The sequence below is a fragment of the Esox lucius genome, chromosome 19, assembly GCF_011004845.1.
Source record: "Esox lucius isolate fEsoLuc1 chromosome 19, fEsoLuc1.pri, whole genome shotgun sequence".
NCBI classification, from domain to species: domain Eukaryota; kingdom Metazoa; phylum Chordata; class Actinopteri; order Esociformes; family Esocidae; genus Esox; species Esox lucius.
The window spans coordinates 8,249,586-8,269,401 of NC_047587.1; the positions used below are offsets into that span (position 1 = coordinate 8,249,586).

Genomic DNA, 19,816 nt, shown 5'->3' on the forward strand with positions numbered 1-19,816 from the left:
AATGCCCTTTGAATAGAAGACCATTAGATCCAGTAATATGATCCTTAGCTTACTTCATCACTGGCAAGAAATAGGAAACCCTGAATTCGCTTTTCCATTGCTTTTGTTAAACAAATGTAAATACTACAGAAAACCAAACGGCAAAGCCACATACCAGAAAGTCACACACTCAAAACCTTTAATCCAAACAAGGAACATGATTACAAAAGCAAAAGTAAAATCAAGGATCCCTTTAAAAAAAAAAAAGGTTGCGATCAAAACAGTTCACCACAGACATGACAACTTATTTAATATTCCGTACAAGCAACTACAGAATTACTGTACCTTGGATTCAGGAATCATAGGTTGCTTTTAAGTAAGCTGTGCAAAGAGTCAGGCTGTGTTAACTATTACATTCATAGAAAAATGTTACACATAAAAAAAAACTGACACAGAATTGACAGCTTTAACATGATGCAGTCAGTCACATATAAAGTAACATCCCATTGGGCACGAACACCAGTCCATTTGTTTGTCAACCAAGGTGAAATCAACTAAAAAGCAGCATGTCAGTGGATTTAGGTCTAAAGTTGGGTGAAAAGAACAGAGTACATTTTCAAGTTCTCTAACTGGTTTTCCACATTGATTCAACTTAACTAAATCGCATGTTGAAATGATATGGAAACACTGATTCAACGAACAGCTGCTCAGTGGGATGGTATACAGCAGCTTAAAGGACAGATTGACCATTTTTGAACAGGACCTGGATTCAATTTAACAGAGGCTTACTGGCAATCTCCCATCTGATTTTCAATTCATAATGACGCCCTGCTTATACAAGGTCGGAAAAGTGGTCTTCCAACAGATCCATATGGTAAACAAAGCAATTTTTTTCTGATTTGTGAGGAAAAAAAAGACAGATACAAAAATAAAATAATTATAATAATCTGTAACCAGATCAAAAACCCAGGAAAATTTTGCCTGCTTCTTCAGGCTATTCAGCCTTGAAAGTATGAAAATTGTGGTTTGCAAGGACAGGTAACAGGTATGTGTGGAAAACAAGTAAAAAAAAAACAAAAACAAAAGTTCACCCTCAGTTTGTGAATACAATAATGAGATGTATATTAATCAGTTCGTATGTTGGTGGCTAGCAGAACTTTCTGGCTGATAGCATAATAGCAGGTCTGGGTGGGACTGCCACATTCCATTCAATACTAACAGGGAGAATTGGAGCTTTTAAAAAGCAGTTTATCATTTGGCATTTCAGAAACCACAAAAAAGCTGAAATGCCCATTATCCGCTTTTAGGTGAAATCTAACCCTAAATCTCTGTTTCTGAGGAAAAAGGCGTTCTAGAGGCGTTCAAACTTTTTTTTTTACTTCATTTTGAGAACCTACATCAGCAACAGCCTTCTGTAGGTTCATTTCTCCAGTTATAAAGGCAGGGATAAAACATTAAGCAAAAAAAAATAAAGTATTTATAGAAACCGCAATGCTCTGCATACTAATGCAATCTGTTTTTTATGTTTTTCCTCATTAAATGGAGTCATTCCAATCTTCATCAGCAATGTAAAATTCAATTTTTTCACGTGCAAGCATGTGAAAGCTCTCACATTCCCATTTTGGTGATACAAGAAATGAAGAACCAGTGGTCATAAACACTGACACAGAATATGACATGGCTTTTCTGATATGGAACTCTGAAGTGTTTTAACTGAAACTAGTGTAGCTGGATTGCATGACATCAAACATTTTTATAAACCGGGTGGTTTGAAGCCCGATTGGCTGAAAACTGCGGTATGAGAACACGTGCCACAATCATGACATCACAACTTTTTACTGTAATAATTGCGTACGTGCTTCATAATAGCAAGCAACCTTAGGGGTTGGTTGTATATCGCCAACACAAGTGCTACATCCAGGAACACTGCAATACGCCATGCCTAAGAACAGCTCTTAGCCATGGTATATTGGCTAGAACACCCCCCCCCCATGCCTCATTGCTTATTCATAATCCTCAACACCTCATCTTTCAAAATACATAGCGTTAGTAGCTACATTAACAGCCATTTCCCCAAACAATTTATTTTTTTGCAAATCTTGTTCAATTAACAAGGAAGGATGGCAACTTGTACGGTCTTCTCATTTAAGTGCCTTTCGTTGGCATTTTCAGCATATATGCCGTATGACTGTAAAGTCAACTAGTCCTTTAAGCTGGTTTAGTTGAATTGGTTTCCAAGCTTTGCTTTAGTGAATAAACAGCCGTGCGGCCGTTCACTTTTTAATAGCATAAAAACACTCTGTAAGATTTCAATGTTTGTCTATCTAAAGATATCAGATCTGACTGCTATTTTTTTGTACATTGTTATAGACAAGTTCAGGCACAGTTCACACAAAGTACATATTTCCAATGTATAATGAAAAACTGATGAAAAGACCTCCCTACAAATTGGGCCAAACGCCAACGGTAGGTATAAGTAACAATATGGCAAAATGGACACTCCCAATGCACGTCACACAACATACAACCACAGAAAAATGCACTGTCAATCCTCGACAATTCCAATAGAAAACTAATTTAAGTGCACAACCCACCTAGGCAAACAGGAACCACCTCTGAGTGATACGTTATGGCAAGACACAAAGTGTTGCGATGGGAAGAGGAGACATCTCTCCTGTGCATTTCCCCAAAACACGACAACAGGCAAAATAATGTGATGCAAAAGCAGAATACAAAGCTCCAATCAGACACTCAGATCATTTTGTCTATGACGTCGACCAATGTGGGAAGACGGTTATAGACAGTTATAGACTAACCTAAAAGCTGTCCAGTGAAACCAGTGTAAAGAACCTCAACCCCCCCCAACATCAAGCCCTCAGACCAGTTGCCTGTTCTGAGCTACATGAGATGAGAGCTACTTAAGCCAGAATCATCAGCAAGACAATACAGTTAGAAATGTCTTGAATGCAAAACAAAGCAAACAATTTGCAAAAAACAAAAAACCAAAATGAAAGTAGACTGACCTTTCAGGCACCAAACAAGACCCCCCGTCACCATCCACCTGCCTTGATCATGTCATTGGGAGTTAGCCAGCTAAACAGCACATGGCTACCTTCATGCCCTAGTCAAGTCAGAAAATGTAAACTGTTATTAAACACCACAGCCTGACCACCCTTGGGGCTGTCAGCAAAACAGGGCGCTCCACAACCATGACGGCCTACCTCGGCATGAACCACAATGGCCTGACTGACCAGCATGGCGTAAGGGAGCATTAAAAGGATCTTGAGTCTGGCTAGATTCATGCTTATTACATCACAGTTGAAAGCACCAGGAGACTCATGGCAAACAGAAGGGGACATACAGTGGGATATGTCAGACCCTTGGGTGGCCCAAAATAGTCCAGGGATTTGCAGAGCTTTGTTAAATGCATAGCTACAGTATCTGAAGGCGGGCCAGGACAAAGGGAGTGAGGGCAGACAGGACCAGGGTCGCTCAACTTGACACAGGCAGATGGGGTCTGGGTGACCAGGTGGCCCTCAGTATTTCATGGTGCTGGACGCTCGGAAGTAGGACAGGAACTTGAAGCAGAGGCTGACCACAAAGTACCAGATGTTCCGGGCCATCTGGGATCGTGCAATGAAAACTCGCCAGATGAACACAACTAGCACAGTGTTGAAAGTGTAGCGAATGTTCCTCAACCTGAAATGCACAGACGGATTAGTTGGTTTTTCTATATTATGAACAGGAACTGTAGCTGCAACAGATATCCAATGGAGTTAAGTGAAGAAAGACTGTTCAGGGAAGCCTGCGTGTGAAGACGCTCTCACGTGCCATCTAAGGAGATTAATAAACAAGCTACACCCTATGAAAATTGTATCTGCTGGAATAAAATGTCAGATGAATTGGACTTTTAAATAAATCGTCACCTGATTTTTAGTTTTATAGATGTAACTATTTAATACAGTTAGAACTGAGCGACCTTTGAACAGAAGCTTGCTTCAAATATAGATACTTTATAAAGCCATAACCTTTTCTAGATTATGCAGGCATTTTTCCCATTAAGACCAACAGCTCCCATGAGAGGAAGGGACTTCTGTCTTACTTGTTGAGGTGTTTGCGTGCAGCTGGGAGGCCTGACTCAGCCTCGTTCAGAACATACTTCTTTGTCCCCATACAATAATTCTCCATGTACTCTGCCCAGTTCAGCTGGCGCACATCAAAGTTGAAAGTCTGGAGAAAAAAAAAAAAAAATATATATAATCACCAGGAGCATACAAATCAATGGGTAGGAGAAATGTCTGTACATGAGGTAAATGTTAACTTAAATGCTATAATGAAATGTACACCGTGCTATATTGGGGTTGGCGATACGGACAGTATAAACAGTATGCTGGTATAAATGTGCCATGGTGTGGATTTGCCCATACCGTCGATTCAGCGACATTCATCTAGAACATAAAACGCTACATCACAGAAATGTTGGCCTGAGGAAGACCACAATGGCAAAGAAATGGCTAATGCAAATTCATGGTGTTGCTTTTATTATTTTATTATATTATAAAAAATGAAATAAAAATTGCTCGCACAGTATTGTGAATTAATGTTATAAGCTTACAAAATTATTTCCTTAAAAGTATTCCTCCTTAAGACCTTCAATACTATTGTTCTGAAGTTTATTGCTTTTGTGACATTTGGCCAAACACACAGCATAGTTAACTCCTACAAGCAGTACCATCCCAGAGTCCTGTGCTCCTTAAATGTGTCTTTTATTGAAATTAAAGGGAAAACTGAAAATACTGTGATATATTCCGTTACAGTCCAAAATTTGTAAAACACTGTGACAGGGATTTGACCACACAACCCAGTCCTATACTAAACGAAGAGTTAAATCAACATCATTTCAGCCATGCCCTGACTAACCAATACAAGGACTCCATTCAATACCAAGCTGAATTATTCAATTGTTCGCCAAGTACAACGCAAACATTCGTTCAATAGCAAGACTGCCACTTCACTATTGTGTCCAGCACAGCTCCTACAGAAAGATTACACAACACTCACACTGTCCACATGGCCCTTAAAAATGTACGTCAAGGGTTTACTCATTTGTTCCACCTACGCTGAAAACTAACATAGATAAAACGTATACTTTGGAGCAGGATTAGTAACACGAACAAAACATTTTAAATAGAAAACTCCAAATAAATACTTAGTGGAAGCACCTTCAGCAGAGATTGCAGCTGTCAATCATTTTAAATAAGATTCTACCAACCAATAAGATTCTATGAATCTCTCAGGGCAACATTTTATGATCTGATTGAGACCTCCCTATAATCCATCCAATATATCCAATTTATACTCCTGTCCATCAACAACCACTTTGACAAGCACACTTCAGGATATGGAAGTATTGTTTCAGGCCGACCCATTTACACATCCTACTGGGTTTACAGTAACCTGAAAAGAATCCCTGCCATGATGCCTGCGACGTTACACAGGATAATGGGGCATATACACCAATCAGCCATAACATTATGACCACCTGGATAATATTGTGTAGGTCCACCTTTTGCAGCCAAAACAGACCCATCGAGTCATGGACTCCACTAGACCTCTGATGGTGGTGCCAGATACCACAGTGCAAGACATTAGCAGCAGATCCTTTAAGACCTGTAAGTTGCAAGGTGGGGTCTCCATGGATCGGACTTGTTTGTTGACCACTTAAAGATAGATACTGACCACTGCAGACAAGGAACACCCCACAAGGGCTGCGGTTTTGGTGATGCTCTGACCCACTCATCTAATTTGGCCCTTGTCAAAGTCGCTCAGATCCTTACGCTTGCCCACTTTTCCTGCTTCTAACACTTCAACTTTGAGGACAGAATGTTCACTTACTGCCTAATATATCCCATCCACTGACAAGTTCCATGATAACAAGATTATCAGTATAAATTCCCTTTGCAAGAACCAATGTAGGGTTGTTTCAACACAATACATCTAAATGAGGCCCACAGACCTCAGCAGTAGGCCATTGGTGCAGCTACCAGCTACCAGGCAGGCAGTACAGTAGCATTGGAACCAGGACACAAGGACTGAATGTCTCTACCCTGCACACAACCACATCTTAAAAGTGCACCTAGTGTACTGTATCAAACCGCGGCTGTAGTAAGCCAATAGGGGGCCGGGGATAGCCGCCATAGAGCTGCTCACATCGCCCGTGCCTGAGGCCAGAAACGACCGACGGATTTAAAGCGTACCCTCTTGTCGTCAGCGTCCATCTGGTTCATGAGCATGGTGACGTTGTCCGTGTTCCACACCCATGAGTGGCTGGTGAAGTACTCCAGGACCATCATGGCCTTATGCAGCCGCGTGATGGTCTTCATCATCCTGGCGTTGGCATGGGAACAGGGAAGAGGTGGCATTAGGGCAGAAGCAAGGGAGCCGGCACAGAGATTGAAGTGACGTGCTGTTTGCAACAAAGATTTTAATACATTTGTGGCAACCAAACACTGACAGGCGGGAGCACAGCGCAGACTTGTAGCGCAATATCGAACCCCAACTAAGTGGAGTCTGCTGAAAATGTGGAGCGGGACAGGGGTGGGGGATTGGGGTCTGCTAAGCAGACAAGAGGTCAAATGGAACAAAACTAGCATCCCATATTGAGTCTTTGGTACTGGGAAAACATTCTCGTCAAGCCAAATGGTGCACATGGTTTTAAAAGCAAAACATTTAGTGTATGTATCGTATTGAAATATCTGACCCCAGCTCATTTCACAGCTTTAAACAAAGTGCATGTACCTATATTTAATCAACAAGGCCCCAGGGTGAAAACAGCTAAGGGTTGTTCTTACACAACATAACACAGTGCCAGGTCACAGTCTTTAGCAGAGGTACCGGGGCCAAACAACCCCTGCTGTTAAAAACTGATTACCAACACAATAAGAACTCATGTGGTACCTGTGGTATACAAGCATCCTCTATACCACAGCGTTCAGACAATCAGAACTCCAATCACCCGGTTTAAAATAGATTAATAGAACACAGGCGTTTTCAAATTCTAGCATTCAAGGCCAAATCCCTTTGAGTCTTGACGGTCGACACTTACAGGGCTTCAGTCCAAATGGTTCGACTTCGACTCGAAGGCATTGGTTCTGAATAGACCCGGTATTATCGTTTACCCCCAATGGGAACAAGGAGCAAGACAGCCGTGAGACCATTCAGACACCAACGCAATTGAACATCTGACCTATACCCCAACAGGTCCATGATCAGACAAAACCAGATTAGACAAATTAGATTTATTTTCCCCACATAGACCCGCTTGGCTCTCGAGCATTAATTGACCAAAATTACCTTTACTTGACACACAGAATGTATGCATAGAGGGCTTGTACAATCTGGGAGGGCATTTGAGCACGTCTGATGGACAAAAGCTCAAGGTCTTGAAAACGTGCACTCATTACATGGTGGTTTTTAGGAAAACATCTAAATCGTATTTGAAAATATCAATGAACAAACTTGTTTGAGGATTAATGGCCATGCCAAATTGCCAACATGCTTCGTATCAGAGCTCAGATGCCCTCCATAAAATAGGTGAACCAATAGGCAGATAATCAAACATGCATGGTGGACAATTAAAATGTAAAAAAATTCAAAAGAAAAACTTTTAATTACTTTCCAGTAACCCGCACCATACAGTGGGCAGAACAAGTATTTGATAACCTGCAAAATCGGTAGTGTTTCCCACTTACAAAGCATGCAGAAGTTTTATCATAGGTACTCTCCAACTGTGAGTGACGGAATCTAAAATAAAAATCCAGAAAATCACATTGTATGATTTTTAAGTAATTAATTAGCATTTTATTGCATGACATAAGTATTTGATACATGAGAAAAGCAGAACTTAATATATGGTACAGAAACCTTTGTTTGCAATTACAGAGATCATACGTTTCCTGTAGTTCTGGACCAGGTTTGCACACACTGCAGCAGGGATTTTGGCCAACTCCTCCATACAGACCTTTTCCAGATCCTTCAGGTTTCGGGGCTGTCGCTGGGCAATACGGACTTTCAGCTCCCGCCAAAGAGTTTCTATCGGGTTCAGGTCTGGAGACTGGCTAGGCCACTACAGGACCTTGAGATGCTTCTTACGGAGCCACTCTTTAGTTGCCCTGGCTGTGTGTTTAGGGTCGTTGTCATTCAGGAAGACCCAGCCACGACCCATCTTCAATGCTCTTACTGAGGGAAGGAGGTTGTTGGCCAAGATCTTGCGATACATGGCCCCATCCATCCATCCCTCGATACGGTGCAGTCGTCCTGTCCCCTTTGCAGAAAAGCATCCCCAAAGAATGATGTTTCCACCTCCATGCTTCACGGTTGGGATGGTACTCATCCTTCTTCCTCCAAACACGGCGAGTGGAGTATAGACCAAAAGCTCTATTTTTTGTCTCATCAGACCACATTCCCTTCTCCAATTCCGCCTCTGGATCATCCAGATGGTCATTCGTAAACATCAGACGGGCCTGGACATGCGCTGACTTGAGCAGGGGGACCTTGCATGCGCTGCAGGATTTTAATCCATGACGGCGTAGTGTTACTAATGGTTTGCTTTGAGACTGTGGTCCCAGCTCTCTTCAGGTCATTGACCAGGCCCTGCCGTGTAGTTCTGGGCTGATCCCTCACCTTCCTCATGATCATTGATGCTTCCATTTTCTAATAATGGCGCCAACAGTTGTTGCCTTCTCACCAAGCTGCTTGCCTATTGTCCTGTAGCCCATCCCAGCCTTGTGCAGGTCTACAATTTTATCCCTGATGTCCTTACACAGCTCTCTGGTCCATTGTGGAGAGGTTGGATTCTATTTGATTGAGTGTGTGGACAGGTGTCTTTTATACAGGTAACGAGTTCAAACAGGTGCAGTTAATACAGGTAATGAGTGGAGAACAGGAGGGCTTCTTAAAGAAAAACTAACTGGTCTGTGAGAGCAGGAATTCTTACTGGTTGGTAGGTGATCAAATACTTGTCATGCAATAAAATGCAAATTAATTATTTAAAAATGTGATTTTCTGGATTTTTGTTTTTGATTCCGTCTCTCACAGTTGAAGAGTAACTATGATAAAAATTACAGACCTCTACATGCTTTGTAAGTAGGAAAACCTGCGAAATCAGCAGTGTATCAAATACTTGTTCTCCCCACTGTATATGCCCAAAACAATTACAATTTGTGTTGTATACTAAACAAAAACATTTCAGACCGAAAAACAAAAACTTTATATCAAATTATTTTACCTATAAACAAAATGTTCAACACTGCTGAAATGTTTCTGTTTTAATATCAACCTTTGGGGTTTAAGACCATAAACATCAGATACCAAACAAGCTCTCTGAACGCTGAACCTTCGCCTGGATGCTCAACAAGGCCAATAGACAGGGTCTGAACGCGGGCTCACACAGAAACTCACGGATACAGTCGCAGAGCCAAATAAATTACAGTCAAGGCTTACTTTTTTAACATTGTACAGAACAAAAAGCATAGAAATAGAATAGAACAGGCTCCCACTCAAGTCAATGACTTGTTCTATTAATTATTTCTAGGTAACTAAATCCTATGCCACTGGCAAACATAAGAAAAATAAACAGATGCCAGTGCATTTAATTTAGCCCATAATGTGCTTCAAAAAGCCTAGGAAAACGAGTAAGACTACCAAGAGTAGGAATGTTGAAGGGCCAGTTAATAAGAGACATGTCTGGTACCTGATGATATTCCCAAATGGTTCCCTAGTTTCTCAAAGTTTGGAGGATTACTAAAGAACGGAGAAGGATGAAGACAGATCACGGAGATCCTTTTAGAATACTTTATGGCATGGCTTAGATACACAAAAATCAAAAGTTAAATGGACCCATTCTGCACCTGCTTGGAGCCAAATGACTCAAACTGCGTCACAAATGATTAATGCAGTACCAGGCGAAAGGGGTCAAAACACACAGGGTGTGACAAAAAAAAAATATATATAATAATAATAATAATAATAATAATAATAATAAATATATACACGTTATTTAGGCATGCGTTTGACGGGAACCCATGCGTGTCATGACCACACAATAGCCCAACGGCAGCCAGCCGAGTCTGATGCCATGAAGTCGAGCAAACAGCCGGGCGTTGCTTCCTCCCCACCCACCATGCCCCACGACCAGCACCCCATGGTGGAGGGGAGAGGGGGTTGAGAGGGCGCGGGCACTGTGGCAGACCTTACCGGGGCTTCCGGCCCGTGGCCCTGAGATACCAGTCATAGAGCAGGGCGGGCAGAGTGTGACTCACTGCGGTCCAGTACTGATTGGTAAAGGGGTTGGAGCGCAGGTTAACATTGGGGCGCCTGAAAGCCTGCTCTAATGGGTTGGTCTTGAAGACGGTGTTTACACAGTACTCTGCAGAGAGAACATGACATCACAGGAGGGAGGAGCCCTTTATCAAGGACATTCAATGCCAGGATACATGGAGGTAAACACAGGGGGAGGGGGGGTGAGGGGTGAGAGTGCAGAACCCAGCAGCGGTAGGTCAACAAGCAGGTGGCTTATGCACCCTCAGCTCCCGTAACACATGACAGAAGCATCACATCACAGGTGCGTAACACATCGGGCTACACTGAGCGAGAACGCAGGGGGGGGGGGGGGGGGGGGGGGGGGGGACACTGACCGAGCAGGGCGTCATTTACCTGGGCTCTCTTCCTGTCATCCTGAGGCAGAGATCATAAAGGAAGGCTGGTGCCTTGTGGCTTACAGCGATCCAGTACTGATTGATAAGGTGATTGGTTGTGAGATTAACATTGGGCCGTCTGAAGGCCTGCTCGAGGGGGTTCCTCTTGAAAGTGGATATTACATGGTACTCTAAGAGACAAAAGGTAGGTGGGTTCAACAGTGGCACAGTGACTCATTTCTCCACAGTGGAAAGATACTAAGTAGCAAGCGGAAAAACACAGCAGCAACAAAGCCAGATGTTTGATTCGGACAGTATCTAAAGGGCTTTTTAAATCGTACATGTTGCTGCAGGTCCCTAGGGATATTACAGAGGTCCTAATGAAGGGACATAGGCACTGGAAATAGTTGAAAAGCATAATCTACAGTAAATGACAAACTGTACAGCTCCGGAAAGAGGGACCACTGCACCGTTTTCTTTCCTTTCCCAAAAAGTTGGAGGAAAGTTGAGTGAGGAACAGAAGTGTTCAATTTGCAGTGGTCTCTTAATTTTAACCCTTCTGCTCCTAACTCAAAACCTTCCTTTTGACTTTTTGGGAAAGGTCTTTTTTTTTTTTTTCCTGTGTTGTATTTGGACATTCACTATCAGGTTAGTACCTTAAGATGAACTGTAAAACTGCCATTAAAAAATCCCATTTCAATTCAGTCCACTAATTTAAACAGATCTTACACGGAGAAACAGTTTAATCGTTCCCTGTCGAGCGTACCAGGCATTTTAAGCATTCAGAGACTACAAAAACTGGAGCCAAATCCAGTAGAGGTAATTTAAACTGAGCTAAGAGCCTGACGAGCGCAGGAATAAACCGAACCTGCATACAATCTCTAGCGATAAGAGTGGGAGTGGCCTGAATTACAACAATCAAATTCTCAACGGCCTTCCCGAGAACAAACGCAGCCTTTGTGTATTTGGATAAGACGTGCTTCATACCAACTTCACCCCAGTGGAACGGGTTGATGCCGCCCGTGGTGCAGTTGTACACCAGTATGCTCTTAGGCCTGCGGAGACAAGACAGGACAAAATAGATTACCTGCCAAGATAGCACAAACACATTATCGTCCATCCATCGCCACACAGGGGCACCGCGGCGAGCCGGATTCGGGCCTACCAAATGCACCTAATGCCGTCCGGTGCGGGCCCTTGTGTCCGAGTGTACACCTGACATCTGGGTTTAAAGGTTTCAGACTGACCTGGTGTGTCTCTGGGAGCCAGAGTGCCAGGCTGCAGCCAGCGTGGTGTTGATGACCACGTCCACCGGCACCAGGTCAGCCACAGCGTTGTTGGACGCCCTCATGGTGCGCAGAATCCCCTTGCCAGCCTAAACCGGGCAGACATGCTCAGCTTATTACCAGGCTTACTACCAGGCTATTACCAAGCCGTTGACAGGGTAGTGAAAGCATCAGTTCTGGTTTCAGAATGCTTCAGAGACAAAACATTTCACCTCAGGATTTAAACATTTTTTTTTACCAAAGCACTTACCGCAATGAAAATTCCACTAGGTCCATTGAAATTATCAATCCAGCCCTAAGAAAAGTGGAAACAGAGTTACGATCAGCAGATAATTCCCAAGGACACAACCAATGGGGATTAGAAGAGGGCGTGCTGACAGCTTGCTGGTCTTACTGGGAAGGGCTCCTTCCAACTGGCCCCTACTATGGAGGGTCGGATGATGGCCACGTTGAGGTTTCCACACTCCTGCTGGACCAGGTACTCAGCCATGGCCTTGGTGTAGGTGTACGTGTTGGGCCTCTTTCCAATGAGCCCTGGGGTCATGGCCGAGACCAGCTTGTCATCCATCCACCTAACAAACACCAGGACACATTCAACACAACCGACAGCATCGGGTCAATTATCTGCCCTGGAGTTTGTGTACAAAGATATCTACTAAAAACTCGGGAGAGGCAGTTTTCCAACCCATGTACATCTTAAAATAATTCACACGTGCCTTTTGCAATACTTAGGGAGGAACATTCCTACGGGAAGGCAAGGAGGAGACAAGTTGTGTTACTGTTTAGAGGCAAGATACTAGACCATGCCAGGGTACCAAAGTCAGAAATGACAACAAAATCTATTTGTATATCCTCTTAAAAATAAGACCGTTGGTTACTTTCATCTCATCAAGTAGTATTATTTATACAGTATTCATCTTCCATGGCTTCCCGTTTTAAAAAGGGCCCCCCCCAACCCTCGATTGAGAGCCAACACACCATGCTTAGCCAGGAGTTAGAAATAAGGGTTCTGGACCGACAGAAATACTTTGAACTTCCCCCAAAACTGCAAAGTAGGTTTAGCTGGCCAAAGTACCGTGAACTCAAAGAAATGGACATTGACATTGTTGATTCTGTGATCATCTAAAGCGCTGTTAATTTATACTGTTAAATGGTAACAACAACAAAACTAACAAAAGTCCAACATATTAGGGACATATTCCAGGAGATAGGCGTGGTTGTGTTAAAGTCATACGCCATACACCACAGTACAACTGCAAAACCACAGAGAGTACACCACAAGAAAGCAATCACCATTAAGCCTAAAATAGCAGGGGAGAACAATGTGCCTGACTGGAAGCTAGAAAATAAAAAAGCCAGAAAATAAAAAAGCCAAATAATCTGCAAAACACATTACTCACTCCAAACTGGCAATGAGTTTCTTGTAGTCAACAGGAGGTGGATACACAACTTCCTCAATGAGCGTCCGATCACAGTTTGCATAGGCTGTAGACACGTGAAGGAACACCTCCAAGTGCTTCATGCTATGGGCCAAAACCACCATTTTCTGGGTGGCTAAGACATTAAGCTGCATAGCATCTCTGAGGGAGAAGAAGGACAAAAACACGTCACGGAGAACACACGTTTTTAACCTTAACCTACAGACAAGCACACAAAGAGTTACTTCTAGAATGACGGCCTAAACTTGGCAAGGGAGAGAGAAATAATATCTCAGCAGTAGAAGCAAGTGAGAAAAGTCAATGTTCCTTCCCCCTATGAACATGGGGCATTGCTGAACAAAGCTCTGGAGGGCCCGTATCTGGAGAACTCACTTGAGAGGCTCGTTGAATCGGATGGTTGCAGCACAGTGAAAGACTATGTTGACACAGTCAGCTAGCACTTCCTGGTCCTCCCTGCTCAGGTCGAGCTCTGGAAGGGTGAGGTCACTGTTCACAGCCACTATCTTCTTAGCAAAGTCTGGCTGCTCATCACGTAATCTGTCAAAAAGCTAAAAAAAATATATATATATATAAAGATGATAATGTTTCATGAAGACAATGCGTTGAGGCGACGCATTTTAGTTTGCAAGAACCCAAAGCACACAATCCTTTGTGTTAGTCTAGCCTACATAATGGGTCGGCCTGGCCCGACTGACCCTAGAGGGGGCTGTGGGACCATCACAGCTGCAAGTTGACAGGCAGCCCAATTCTGACAGGGTCACCAGCTGGATCAGATGGGGAATGTGTGGACGGGAAACTTAAGTTAAAAATAATATATATATTAACTTAAGTAAAAAATACCTTGTCAGAATTGGGGGGCATGTACAAACAGAGCCCACGTCTCCAGTATCAAGCAGATCATCAAACTGAAGATCCACCGCTCAAAATGACCAAGAGATCCTCTCTTGGCCGCCACACCATAGAACCTGCTCCACTCACCTTACAGTTGATCATATCTGCTATGCGGGCCTGGGGGGCGTGCCCTGATTTCTGCCGGACCAGGACATACACAGCTTTGACTCCGGGGCAGGACCGGAGCAGCTTCTCCAGCAGAACCTTTCCCATGAAGCCCGTTGCCCCGGTGATGAGCACATTCTTCCCCTCGTAGTACTCAGGAATAGTCACCATGTTGTCCCAGTCTTCCAAACCACCTCAACTCCAGCTTTAGAAGGAGAACGCCAGCATCGGTTACTGAAGATCTTACTAGTATGAAAGGTCATGTCTTTGTTACTCTAGTTACTGAACATCTTACTAGTATGAAATGTAATGTCTTTGTTACTCTAGTTACTGAAGATCCTGCTACAGTAGTATAAAGGAATTTCAGCAGATAGACATTTTAAACAACCCACATTTGTGGAAAAAGTGATACCAATCCATAGTTCCTGCCAAAAAGCCAAATCACTTACAGCCAGGGCTCTAAAGTGCCACTAAATATTTAACTGTACAACCGTTTGTTTTATTTTGGGAGCGCTGTGTCACAAAAAAATCCAAGGGATGTGTATCGTTCATGACGATTCAACAGGCATCCATATACAGGAGAACTTTGTTATATATCATGCAACATCTTCAGTAATTTGAGTTACGGTTCATATAAGGAAAACAAGTTAAATGAGCCCCAAATCTATAGATTTCACATGACTGGAATACATATGCACATGGGAAAAATATATAAAGTATTATACATAAAATAAGTTAGGAGGGGTGGAGTCAGTAACTATTTGTTGTTGATGGAGCTCATGAGCTGGGCATCAGATGACGCTGTGTGAGTGTAAATAAAATGTCTATACATGGAATGCAGGCAATACTGTTTCCCCATTGTCTGATTTCACCGCAAACCACAGGTTAACTTATTTTCTGCCGACTGAAATGTTGGAGTCAATTGAAACTGAAGAATTGGAATATGCCCGTGTCCCACTTCATTGGCTTGGACTTATCTGTATGAGATAGTGGCCGTGTGGATGGTACCTGACTGTTTATACAACACACCATTCAGAAAGATATTCTAGTTAATGATTCATGACAATGTCTTTGTTATCTTATTTCAATAGAAACTGATAGTATCCCATGTACATAAACACACTGATTGTTACCATATTCAATGCTGAAGTTTACCGAGCACATTTAAACCAGTTTTACTGGTTTTCAACAACAGTAGGACCGCATATGGGGACTGTTCTAATGAGCAGCAAAAAGGGCAGACAAAAATGCTCACAAAAACAAGTACTTGCTTTATTTTAACAATGCAGAGACACTAGACTGAAAACTTGACATGGCTGCACCATAACAGTCCTGTCAACGCGGTTGTCAAGATGGTACACTCACGGTTCTTCTACAGGATGAGTAGCATAGTAAAGGCAGATATTCTGGTTTTACTTTTACCCATTGACAACCACACACCAGATTGCATAGACGGCGAAACTAGGGCTTCATAGTTGAAATGGATGGGATCAGTGTTTGTCTTTTATTCATGTAGCAGAGGTCAGTGTTGCCAAATTGTAAAGTCTGGTCAGGTTAAATTGTTACTGCAACCGCAAGAAAATGCTTGGAATTCTGCGGATTCCGAAACACGTTTTAAGATCATAGTGACAATGTGTCACAAATGGAGTGAGCAGGTGCACACATGTGGGCCACGAGCTCCCAGCATGACTTGCATAACCTCCCCTTGTCATCTCCCTGAAGTGCAGCGACACGCATCCTAGCGTCCCAGAACTGGGCCACCAAATGTTTAAATACAGGCTACTGGTAGTTACCACAATATTCTGCTAAACAAAACAATTTATTTGGAAAGCATTTTTTCAAACAGAGCAAAAAACATTTGGCAATACAGTTATAACCCAGAATGAAAACAACCCAGGCAGTTCCGTCAACAGCCTCACACGCACGCATGCATGCACGCACACACACTAGCAAGAGCACCTGTGAATACAAACATGCCCCTCTCACCAATCAATGAGCAATGCAATACAACATGGTATCTTGATACCTACACATAGGATTTTTTGCTACAGTATACAAGTAACTTTTTGCCACTTGACTTGGGTCAAAGAGCTTTACAGCTACATTTTCTCCATAGCAATGGAGAGTAGGAATTAAAATGATTCCACCCCCTGTCATTACACATCCGTTAGTGCACAGGACACACTTTTCCAAGTTGTTAGATGTTGTGAACATCTCCTTGCGTCCCCCCCCCCAATCCTGCCTACCCTCTGACCCTCTTCTCCGACCTGTCCCATAACATTGTGTTGTAAGCCGGTACCCAAGTGTGTTGTTCCTCGAGGGGAAAGAGATCAAGACATTATTTCTGCATCAGGCAGGGCTCTAGTCAATAAAAGAGTGATAGACTGAATGATAAACAGCCAAATAACACCTAGCTTGTAGCATGGTCTACGCAAGTCAAGTCTCCACCTAAGCATATTTCAATAGCAAAATAAAACAATTTCCATGCTGTGCATAAATTACATATCAGCCCTGAATGAAGTTTGTAGGCAAATATCTTCAGCAGTCTTGCCTACCTTCCACATCTGCCCTTTATTCAAGTACCCGTGCATTGGGAACCTCATTCAATCAATTTAAGACTAATTTGATAAGACAAGTATTTGTTTATACTATTGAATCGAAGTCCATTAAAGGAGATATCTACTGTGTTCAGGCCCCCACCAGAGCCTCACTAACAACACTGTAGCCCAAACAGCAGTTACAGACAATACCTGGAAGAGCTTGCCCGATTCAGTTTTGGACAAAGTGCCCGATAGACAGGCATTTAGACAGTAACCTAACATGGTAGTTATTCTAATCGGGCAAGAGCAAAACGGTACAAGGTGGGATCAAATACGATGGCCCAGCAATTGTATTTTTGATTTACACGGCCTTCAAATAGACATGATACCCCTATTTTACTAAGTTAAATGTTTTCACAACTTTTTCTAAATTTACAGCAATGACCTGGATGCTTAGGGTTAACTGCCTTGTTCAGTGACAGGAAGACAGATTTCACACCTCAGAGTCACTGGAATTTGAGCTTGCAACATTGATCTTGCTAACTTTGGTTACTCAGAAATTACTTGTAAAAATGCATTCCCTGAATTTGTACTATAATTAACAAAGTGTGAGAGTTGTATAAAAGGCTCAGTGTCCATCAGGAGACAATGAATAGCACCCATAAATGCCCAGATCAATCAAAAAAAGAAAAAAACCAGTTTTCTTCATAAAACCAACCGTTGAGATCCATACAAACTTTATTGGTTAAAAACACCAAGCTTTATTTAAAGCGATTCAGAAACCACATTTGACACTAAATATGTTATTTACAGGGAAGGAAAAGCATAAGAATGACACGACTCAAAAATAATCAACTAGCTTTTCATGCCCGTTTCCGTGATTATTTGAGAAAGTGTATTGAAAAGGAAAGCACAAACCGGTGCACTACTTTGGTTACATTGGGCCAGGATTAGAACGATTGTTTTAGTCCATAGTGATGGGCAATATATGGAAAAGGCATGCCGAATTGGTTAAGTCATGTGACAAGACTAAAGATCTTCTGACCTGATAAAAAGTCTGACAACTACAGTACTAAGTACTAGTTACAGCATGAGCTGTCAATGCTTGATTATTTGCATTAAACTCCAGGGTCAATTTGGATTAAAAAGAAACTATGAATATTACAATCATTTCATAATCAGTCACTAGCTAGCTAAGCTTTTTTGAAGAAAGAATTGGCAGCGACTTGTGGCTGTAGTGTATGCTTGTACCACAAAGCAAGCGCAAATCAAGCTTGGCTAGTTAGCGTACAGTAGCTAGCTAGCCAGCTACCACGTTAGCAAAAGCCAAGTTCTTTGGTGAGTAATCCCTAGCTGACAACGTTAATAGCTGATAGCAAAACTACAACTAACAAAACTCAGATGTTACAACTTTGAAATGGATGGACGTGAATGAGCGAAGTTAGCTAGCTACACTTCCTGTATGGAAATAACTGCGCTAACTACCTAGCTAGCTACCCCTCCCTCTTGCGCATCTCTTCCGTGGCAATGGCATGTTGTCGCACGTCGTTAGGAAACACTAGACATTAGCAGTGTTCTCGAACATTTCGCCGATGCCAGCGAGCTAAATATAATAAAACCAAAGACAAATGTATGTACCTGAAATTTCGAAGAGGCAGATTTTCCTGCTTTAATTCAGTCGCTCTCCTCCCGGTTGCAAGTGCAGCCACAGCACCGCAACTGCTCAATTTCTCCGGGCTGGGAGAACAGGAAATGTGACGGATAGCCGATTTATTATTAGTAATGTGACGTCAACATCAACCAACGGTATCCAAATTGTTGTGGTCTGACTGTAGCCGGACTAGCTGGGTCACTAACTTGAGGTGTCCATTTCGGGGTGTCCGAGGTCAGTAACAGTACTAAGTAACAGTTTTCATTGCATAGTACATAATTAAAATTAAAGTTAAGAATCCCGCAACAATCGTTTACAAATTCTTCAGATTTTGTCCTAGTTTGAGTAATAACCAAAAAATTTGTCAGTAGAAAAGTCCAAATATGTTGCTATCTGGAACTTTTGCGAACAACTAACAATTTATTGAAATCTTTAGGATAGCTGGGTAACGTTGTTATACTCTGCTTAAAAAAATTAAGGGAACACAATCATCACAGTCTTACACCAAGTCAATAAAACTTCAGGGATATCAATCAGTCCAGTTAGGAAGCATAAGCGATTGTGAATCATTGTCACCTGTTTTGGTGTAAATGAAAGTGACAACAGATGCACTGGAGAGGCAACAGCAAGACAACCCTGAAGAAGGGAATAGTTTTGCAGGTGGTGGCCACAGACAATTGCTTTCTCCTTATCCTTCCTGTCTGATTGTTGTTTAGTTTTGTGTTTTACTAGTGTCCTTGTCATTACTGGTAGCATGAGAGTGGCGTAAGTGCCCGACATCCACTAGTGGGACCTGTGCTCACAGAACAGCACTGTGCAACTTGATGGGCATTTACCAGAGAACACCAGAATTGGCAGGTCTGCCATTGGCACCCCATTCTCTTAACAGGTTCACACTGAGTACATGTGAAAGAGTCTGGTGACGCCATGGTGAACGTTATGCTGCTTGCAACATCATCCAGCATGACTGGTTTGGCAATTGGGCAGTGATGGTCTGGGGAGACATCTTCAGAGGGTCGCACAGACCTCCACGTGCTAGCCAACGGTACTCTGACTGCTGTTAGGTACTGGGATTAAATACTCAGATCCATCATCAGACCTTACGCTGGTGCAGTGGGCCCTGGGTTCCTCCTGGTGCAGGACAATGCCTGGCCTCATGTGGCCAGAGTGTGTAGGCAGTTCCTGGATGACGAAGGCATTGATGCCATTGACTGGTCATCATGTTCCCCAG

The 19,816-nt window shown here is 42.7% G+C and overlaps 1 protein-coding gene across 2 annotated transcripts; it reads right to left on the reverse strand.

Annotated features, from left to right (window-relative positions):
- Positions 1–243: 243 nt before the first annotated feature.
- Positions 244–18,708, reverse strand: far1 (fatty acyl CoA reductase 1). 2 transcript variants are annotated; one of them, XM_010883538.4, is made up of 12 exons: positions 18,573–18,708; positions 14,377–14,599; positions 13,771–13,946; positions 13,360–13,539; positions 12,354–12,531; positions 12,210–12,254; positions 11,921–12,048; positions 11,661–11,728; positions 10,234–10,405; positions 6,237–6,366; positions 4,082–4,209; positions 244–3,678 (listed from the first exon to the last, which is right to left on the reverse strand). In XM_010883538.4, exons 2-12 carry the CDS (start codon positions 14,563–14,565, stop codon positions 3,516–3,518), a joined length of 1,557 nt encoding a protein of 518 aa, XP_010881840.1. In that variant the 5' UTR covers positions 14,566–14,599; positions 18,573–18,708; the 3' UTR covers positions 244–3,515. The 2 variants fall into 2 exon arrangements, with proteins under 2 accessions (XP_010881840.1, XP_010881839.1); XM_010883537.3 differs by lacking the exon at positions 10,234–10,405 and adding an exon at positions 10,693–10,864 and having other exon boundaries at positions 18,573–18,706.
- Positions 18,709–19,816: the final 1,108 nt, after the last annotated feature.

Coding starts and splice junctions, on each gene's coding strand:
- far1 (XM_010883538.4), bottom strand. CDS start 14,565: ATGGTGACTATTCCTGAGTACTACGAGGGGAAGAATGTGCTCATCACC. Junction 13,540..13,770: donor CGATTCAACGAGCCTCTCAA/GTGAGTTCTCCA, acceptor CTTCTCCCTCAG/AGATGCTATGCAGCTTAATG. Junction 12,255..12,353: donor GTTGGAAGGAGCCCTTCCCA/GTAAGACCAGCA, acceptor CACTTTTCTTAG/GGCTGGATTGATAATTTCAA.